General features: G+C 42.1%; 1 protein-coding gene across 1 annotated transcript; it reads right to left on the bottom strand.

Annotated features, from left to right (window-relative positions):
* Window positions 1-3,045: 3,045 nt before the first annotated feature.
* Window positions 3,046-8,060, bottom strand: LOC130945684 (uncharacterized). The gene is made up of 3 exons (XM_057874387.1): window positions 7,814-8,060; window positions 7,433-7,650; window positions 3,046-7,131 (listed from the first exon to the last, which is right to left on the bottom strand). Exons 1-3 carry the CDS (start codon window positions 8,058-8,060, stop codon window positions 3,046-3,048), a joined length of 4,551 nt encoding a protein of 1,516 aa, XP_057730370.1.
* Between the last annotated feature and the right edge of the window lie 242 nt (window positions 8,061-8,302).

Genomic DNA, 8,302 nt, shown 5'->3' with positions numbered 1-8,302 from the left:
TCTCCCGATGTATAGCTCGTCTGCAACTGAAGTCGGCGAACTCCTAATGTGCGGTGAGATATACGTCGGCAGTGAATGGTCGGCGGGGGAGGATACCTGTAAAGGCACTCCGACGCTCAAGTCAGAATTAGGCAAATAAAAATACTCTCTTTTTGAAAAGTGACGTACCTCTTTCTGGTTTTTCGTCTGCCTTATATTAACGGAAAATATCGGCCGTTGTTCTTGGGATATAACGTCTAGGAAGAGGATTAATTGTGAATTTACCGTTACTGATCTGGGACGCTTCATGGTTCATAATGAAATCGTCGGTTATGATCGGATTTTAATTGTAACCGAGTTATAACGCATGACCGAGTTATAATGTGTAACCGAGCTATAATGTGTAACCGAGCTATAACGTGTAACCGATGTTTACTGGTCATATCACAGCCCCCAAGCTTGACCTGACTTTTAAAGAGATAGGTTGAGCTTTTATGAATGAGTAATAGCTCGGTACACTTATGCCCCCAGATCAACATAGCTCTTTTCAAAGTTAGTGGAGGGTAACTGAACAGATTTGTGCATGGTAATTATTACCCACGTTTTAATAAATGTAAAGTCTTTAATTATTACTTTATTAACTTTTCAAGATAGGTTCAACTTCCAAAGCTTTGTTTGGACCGTTGGTATTGTAGTTCATTTAATGTTTTGGATTTTTTATTATAAACCGATGGGGCTTTGACGGTTCAACCTTTTGGTTATTTCTTTGGAGGTTTTATATCATCAGAAGCTTCTGAATCGTCATGAGTACGCAAGGTTAGTAGTGATATCTCAACTCTGTTCTTTAATCTCTTTTTTCATCTTCTTTGCTTCGTCAAATACCATGAGTGAAAAGAAAGGGAAATCTTTACCCCAGTTTAATAGTGTTGAATCATATGACTGGGTTGATGATGACGTGAAAATAAGAGCTTCCTTGTTTGTTAATAGGGACAGTGTCAGTAAGGTTACTGTAGCTAGGATAGTGAAATCTGGTTTTCGTGTAGAATTAGTGCCATGCAACGGTTCTGATCGCGTTTTTCATAGGAGAGATGACTTTGAAAGCTTTTTTATGTACAGTTGTGTGTTAGAGGAATTGGGGGTTAAAATCCCCTTTAGTCAGTTCGAGTGTGATGTTCTGAACCAATTAAACTGTGCGCCCTCTCAGATTCATCCTAATAGTTGGGCGTTCATAAGGTGTTTTCAAATTTTGATGGATTTTCTGGAGGTTGAACCGGATTTGGAACTTTTCTTTTCGTTGTTTCAAGCAAAAGGGGTATGGAAGGGGTTGTGGGTAAACTTGAACAGTACACCTGGCTTTTCCATTTTTAAATTGTATAAGTCTTCCTTCAAACATTTCAAAGAGATGTTTCTGAAGGTTAAGTCAGTGGATGAGGATTTTCCTTTCTATTTGGACGAGAATCTCGGGGAAAAGTTCCCTTTATACTGGTGTTGTCAACCTCAACAGATTCTGGGTCCTGAAGTGATATGTGAGCGGAATGAGTGTATCATCTCTTTTCTGATTGAGATGGTGTCCAAGGGTGGATTAATATCTGTGTCAGAGTTGCTCTCATGGGAGGAAAATAGATCTGCTGTGTTAGATTATTTTGGTGAGATTATTAGGTCATGGCTTTGTTTTGTTTCTTCTGTAATGTTTTTGTTTTACTGAGAATGTTTCTTTGTTGCAGGTGGGACGTTTCCTGGAGTTACGGCCTCCACGCTCAGGGCTCGTTTTAAGTCCAAGAATCTTGAGGGTTCTTCTTCGAACACAGAAAAGATGGATGTTGGGGGGGAAGTTGACCAGCCCCCTCCGAGAAAGAAAGGAATTGTGTTTAAAAAGAGAAAGACGGAGAAGACTACCACTGCAGGAGAACGTGGTAAAAGAAGTGTGATTCAGCTAGATGAGCTGTCCGAGTTTGGCACAAAACAGGAGAAGCTTTATCTTTTTGACAACAATGGAGATGGTTCATCTCTTTGGGACCGAAGTTTTTTCTTTAATGTTATTGCAGATGAAGTTGTTCAAGGTGTTTCTGATGTAGCTCGGGTGGAAGAGGTCGGGGATGTTGGGATTGATCAATTTCTTCAGGTGAACTGGCACTAATTTTTATCCTATTTATATATATATATATATATGTGTATATATATATATATATATATATATATATATTTATGACCTTTTTCCTGGCTGATTATGTTAATTCTCAGGTTTTGGGATTTCGTTTGGCATGCATTGGCCGTAGTCAAGAAAAAAAGCATAAGAAAATTGTTACTGAAGCTGAAGAAGTTGGTGCTCTGAAGGAGCAAATAACCGCTAAGGAAATGGCCTTAGCAGATTTACAGAAAAAGTTTTCTGATTTGCAAAATGAGTTGAAAAGTGAAAAAGACGGTCGTGAAAAGGATGCTGAATTGTTAAAAAAGAAGAACAACGATGTTGAGGGAATAAGTAAGCGAGTTATCGAGCTTACCGGGCAATTGAAGGAGTTGGAGGCAAGTAGAGAGGGTGATATTCTTGATGCATTTGCTGAGGGCTTCGATCGTGCTGTGATACAGGCAAAGTTCCTGATGCCTGATGCTGATTTCTCGGAGTTGGATCCAGCCAAAGTCGTTCGTGATGGTCAGCTTGTTGATGACGAGGAAGTGATTGAAGAAGGTGGTGATAATTTGGCTAAATAGCCGATCTGTTTACTAATTTGCTTTTGTTTAAAAGGATCAATGTCCCTTTTGTTTAGTAAACTGTGTAATTAGGTTTTGGATGATCCTAATTACTTTGTCTGGTACCCATTAGTGGGTTTTAAACTGTATTTTGGTTTGGTCTGTATATGGAGTCATTTGATGATAAACTCCTCGTGATGCTTAGTTATAAACTCCTTAAACAGAATGTGTTAAAAAGTATTTGCATTTAAAATTTGTTCATAGCAGTACCTTACATATTCAATTCTGGTAGGTTGGCCTCATTAAAACCTCCTTGAGCAAAACCCTTCTGAGAAAAATCTCAAGTGAGGAAAAAGAGTACCAACACTCTGCTTTGTTCTAACTGAAGTATTGCTTTAAAGAACTGATATTCCATGTATTTGGTATATTAGTGCCGTCTAGGTGCTCGAGCTTGTAAGCTCCTCTTCCGAGGATTTCAACTACTCGGTAGGGACCGTCCCATGTCGCTGCTAACTTTCCATGGGCTGATGGTCGGCGAGCTTCTTCGGTTTTCCTTAATACCAAATCGCCGACGTTGAATGTTCTTGGTAGCACCTTTTTTGCATGTCTTCGGCCTAGTTGTAGCTGTAAAGCTCGGTGCTGGAGAGCTGCTGTACTTCGGACTTCCTCTGCTAAGTCTAATTCGGCTTGACGAGCTTGGTCATGATTCTCTACCTGTGTTCTCAGAGATTGCTGTGAGATCTCCAAAGGGATCATTGCCTCTGACCCATATACCAAGCGGTATGGTGTCTCCTTAGTTGACGTTTGTGTCGTTGTGTTGTATGACCATAGTATTTTTGGGATGAGTTCGGCCCACAGTCCTTTTGCTTCGTCGAGCTTTTTTCTGAGGGCATGCAAGAGAACTTTATTGGCAGCCTCGGCTAAACCATTAGATTGTGGGTGCTCCACGGATGAGAAGTGTTGTGTTATCTTTAGGTTCTGAAGAAATAATTTAAAATTATGGTCGGTAAACTGCCGACCATTGTCAGTAACGACATGTCTTGGAATTCCATATCGGCATATGATATTCTTCCAAACGAAAGATATCATTTGGGAGGATGTTATTCTTGCCAGTGGCTCTGCTTCGATCCATTTGCTGAAATAATCAACAGCTACCACCAAATACTTTAGTTGTTTGGGTGCGGTGGGGAAAGGTCCGAGGATGTCAATCCCCCATTGATTGAATGGCCAGCTTATTGCTGTTTGATGAAGTTGTTCGGCCGGAATGTTGATTGATGGTGCATGCTTTTGACATTTATCACAAGTTCGGACTTTTTCTTTGCTATCTTTCCATATTTCTGGCCAGTAAAAACCGGCTCGTAGTATTTTCTGTGCTAGGCTTCTTGCCCCCGAGTGTATTCCGCATATTCCTTCATGGGCCTCGGCCAAAGCAATATCGGCTTCTTTCCTGTCTAAGCATTTCAGAAGAGGTCGGGAGAATCCCCGCCTATACAGAACATTATTCATTAGTGTGAAAAAAGAGGCTTGTCGCCGAAATCTTTTCTTATCTAAAACCTCATCTGGGACAGAACCATATTTTAAGTATTTTATATAAGGTACCTGCCAACTGTCTGTGGATAAAGTATTTGAAATACTTAGGGCATGTATGCTCGGTTTATTCAGCGTTGATTGGAGTAATGTCGCTGTGTGTGATTGTGTAGTAGCTAATTTTGATAAGATGTCAGCTCTATTATTCTGTTCCCTAGGAATGTGGTGAATTTCTATCTTTGAAAAGCTGTTTTTTAGGTTTTGAATGATGTCCAAGTATTTTGACAAAGTTTGGTCTTTGGTTTGGAAAACCTGATTCACCTGTTGAACCACTAATAGGGAATCGCAATAAACTTTTAAACTGGTGATTTGTAAATCAATTGCTAACCTGAGCCCGGCGATTAGGGCCTCATACTCGGCCTGGTTATTGCTTGCTTTGAAGGAGAACCGAAGGGAATGTTTGAGGTTGATGCCTTGAGGTCCTTCTAATAGTATTCCTGCTCCAGATCCTTGGGGGTTTGATGCTCCGTCCACAAATAAGTTCCAATCTGAGCTTCTTTCTTCTTGCAATGGTTGAGTAAGCTCGGCGACAAAATCGGCCAGATATTGAGATCTGACGGATCCTCTTGGCTGGTATTGAATATCAAATTCTGAAAGCTCAATGGCCCATTTGATAAGCCGGCCTGCTAACTCTGGCTTTGAAAGAATCTGCCGGAGAGGTTGTTCAGTTCTGACTATAATGGTGTGTCCCTGAAAGTAAGGTCGGAGTCGTCTTGAAGAGAATACTAGGGCTAGGGCGAGCTTTCCAATTTTGGATAACGAAGCTCGGCACCTTGAAGGGACTTGCTCACAAAAATAGATCGGCTGCTGACCCTTCTCTGTATCTGTTAAAAGAACCGAGCTAATTGCCATATCAGTAATAGATAAGTATATAGACAGTGGTTCATTTGGTTTTGGTTTTTGTAAAACAGGAGGTTTTGAAAGAAATTGTTTTAAATTTTGAAATGCAGCTTCACAGTTTTCTGTCCATTGAAAATGTTTTGGGTTCCTTTTTAAACATTGGAAAAAATGATAAGATTTTGCTGCCAAGCAGGGTAGGAATCTTGATAAAGCCGCGAGGCGCCCTGTTAGTCGTTGGACTTCCTTCAGCGTTGTTGGACTTTTCATGTCAATTATGGCCCGACATTTGTCGGGGTTTGCTTCTATTCCTCGGCTGGTGAGTATGAATCCGAGGAATTTTCCTCCACGAACACCGAAAGCACACTTCTCAGGGTTTAGTCTCATATTATATCGTCGGATTTGTTCAAATATTTCTGCTAGGTCATTGATGTGAGACTTTCCGACCATTGTTTTTGCGACCATGTCGTCTACGTAGACCTCTATATTCCGACCAATTTGGTTCTGGAAGACCTTGTTCATCAATCGTTGATACGTCGCCCCTGCATTCTTTAAACCGAAAGGTATAACATTATAGCAATGATTCCCATATTCAGTTATAAAAGCGGTTTTTTCTTGATCAGATGGGTGCATAAGAATCTGGTTATAACCAGAGTATGCGTCCATGAAACTTAAGGAATCGAAACCACAGGAATTATCAACTAAATTATTAATGCAGGGTAAAGGATAAGCATCTTTAGGGCATGCTTTGTTTAAGTCAGTGAAGTCGACGCACATGCGCCACTTACCGTTATTCTTTTTTACCATTACCACATTAGCGAGCCATGTTGTGAATCTGATCTCTCGGATGAAATTAGCCGCAATGAGCTTTCTGACTTCGGCAAGGCATGCCAAGCGCTTTTCTGTCCCGAGATTTCTTTTCTTTTGTGAGACTGGTCGGGCTCCTGGAGTTATTGCTAATTTATGTGTGATAACAGAGGGATGTATTCCGGGCATATCTGCAGGTGTCCAAGCAAATAAATCGGCGTTCTCGCGCAGAAATGCTATGAGTGCTTCTCTTTCCTCGGCGCTCATTGACGTTCCGACGAAGGTGAATTTCATAGGATCTTCTGTTAGGGGGACCTTTGTTAGGTCCTCGTTCGGCATAGGTCGGTCTTCAAAATCGGCTCTTGGATCTATTTCTGCTAATCTCGGTTGATCGGGCTGTATGGAGTTGACCTGTGGCATGTTGCTCTTCCTGACAGGCTTCAAGCTTGTGTTGTAGCATTGGCGAGCTTCATGGAGGTCTCCATGTATGGTTGCTATTAGATTGTCCTGCACAGGAAACTTTACACAAAGATGAACTGTGGATACAATTGCTGCAAATCGATTTAAAAATGGTCTACCTAGTATGAGATTATAAGGACTAAAACAATCGACAACAAGATATTGAATGTCTTGTGTCTTAAATAATGGTTGCTCACCGAGTGTGGTTTGTAACCACACTGAACCGAGGACAGGAACGCGCTCGCCGGAGAATCCGACCAAGTCTCCATGATATGGCTGCAAGATGTTGTTACTCAGCTTCATTTTCTCAAACGTAGTGAAGAATAATACATCTGCACTGCTTCCAGGGTCGAGGAGTACTTTGCGGACTATTAGATCTCCTAACTGAACAGAGATTACCACCGGGTCATCATAATTCACATCTTTCTGATGAAAGTCGGTTGAATAGAAGGTCATCTCTGGAACATCGTGGGCCGGTTGAGGCATTTTGGGGGCATCTGTTACGGCCAACATTGCTCTATAGGTTCTTTTTCGAGCCGAGCTTGTATGTCCACCTCCTGCATATCCTCCTGAAATACAATTGATGATTCCCCTTGGTTGAATAGGTGCCTTATCTTTTTCCTTTGAGGATGGGCTTGCTGTGGCGAGCTCGGGAGCCGAGGTTGTGTTTTTCTGCATTCGTCCTGTAATAAACTTGTCGAGGTGACCTTGTCTTGCGAGACGTTCCAAAAGGTCTTTGGCGATCACACATTCATCGGTTGTGTGACCGTGTTTCTGATGAAAGGTACAGAATTTGGATTTATCCACAGTTTTGGATTCTGGATAGGCGCCGGCTTTACGAGGGGGTTTGATTAATTTGGAGTTGAGTATTTCCTTGATAATGTCATCCCGTTTTGTGTTGAAGGTAGTGTAGACTCATACCGGGGAACGGGTTTGAAGGTTTTTTTGTTATCCGAGGTTTGTCCTCATCCTTGGCGGCGGTTGACCTTTCTTTTGCGGGCTTGCCGAAGCTCTTCCACATCTATCTGTCCCTTTGCCTTTTCGCGAAATTCGGCCAAAGTTTCGGTTTGCTCACAGCTATGGTCTCCTGAAATTTGCCCGGACGAAGGCCGCTCTTGATTGCATGTAGATGGACTTCAATGAAGATCTGAATCCTCATGGCGACCTTTGTGAAACGAGTTATGTAGTCCTTCAAACTCTCTTGTGGGCCCTGCTTTATGGTCGTCAGGTAGTCAGAGTCGTGTAAGTATATAGCAGAGGCCGCAAAGTGATCTCGAATTGCTTTGCCAATTCCTGAAAACGCGATATTGAATCAGGCAAAGAGCAAAACCAGTCAAGTGCAGGACCATCTAAAAAGGATGGGAAACAACGACATAGTATAGGATCGGATGCACCGTTAAAATCATGATAGATCGGAATTTTTAATATGTTGCTTTGGGTCTCATAATCCATCGACGAGTCAGGTTGTCGGCCTCCTCTTCTTCCCCTTGAGGTGTTTCAGAAACATGAGTTGGTATTGACCGTCGTTCGTGGTTTTCTTCCCGGTTATGGTAATCATTGTTGTGCTCCAGACGAGCATTAACTAATTGTGCAATTTGATCTTGCATTCTTCGATTTTCCTCCGTCATTTGTTGATTTGCTTGCTGAAGCTCGGTCACCATCCGTAGGAGCTCGGATGGAGTTGGCGGGGGGGCATCGGCCATGGTTGTCTTTCAAGGGTGTTTTTGGGACCTTTCTGAATAGGGTTTCAAATTTATTCGGCCCCACGGTGGGCGCCAAATGTTCTTGCCTGAGTCTCCCGATGTATAGCTCGTCTGCAACTGAAGTCGGCGAACTCCTAATGTGCGGTGAGATATACGTCGGCAGTGAATGGTCGGCGGGGGAGGGTACCTGCAAAGGCACTCCGACGCTCAAGTCAGAATTAGGCAAATAAAAATACTCTCTT

Source organism: Arachis stenosperma, chromosome 8 (assembly GCF_014773155.1).
Source record: "Arachis stenosperma cultivar V10309 chromosome 8, arast.V10309.gnm1.PFL2, whole genome shotgun sequence".
Taxonomy (NCBI): domain Eukaryota; kingdom Viridiplantae; phylum Streptophyta; class Magnoliopsida; order Fabales; family Fabaceae; genus Arachis; species Arachis stenosperma.
The sequence above is the reverse complement of the archived record's forward strand: the minus strand, read 5'-3'. Positions and strand labels throughout refer to the sequence as shown.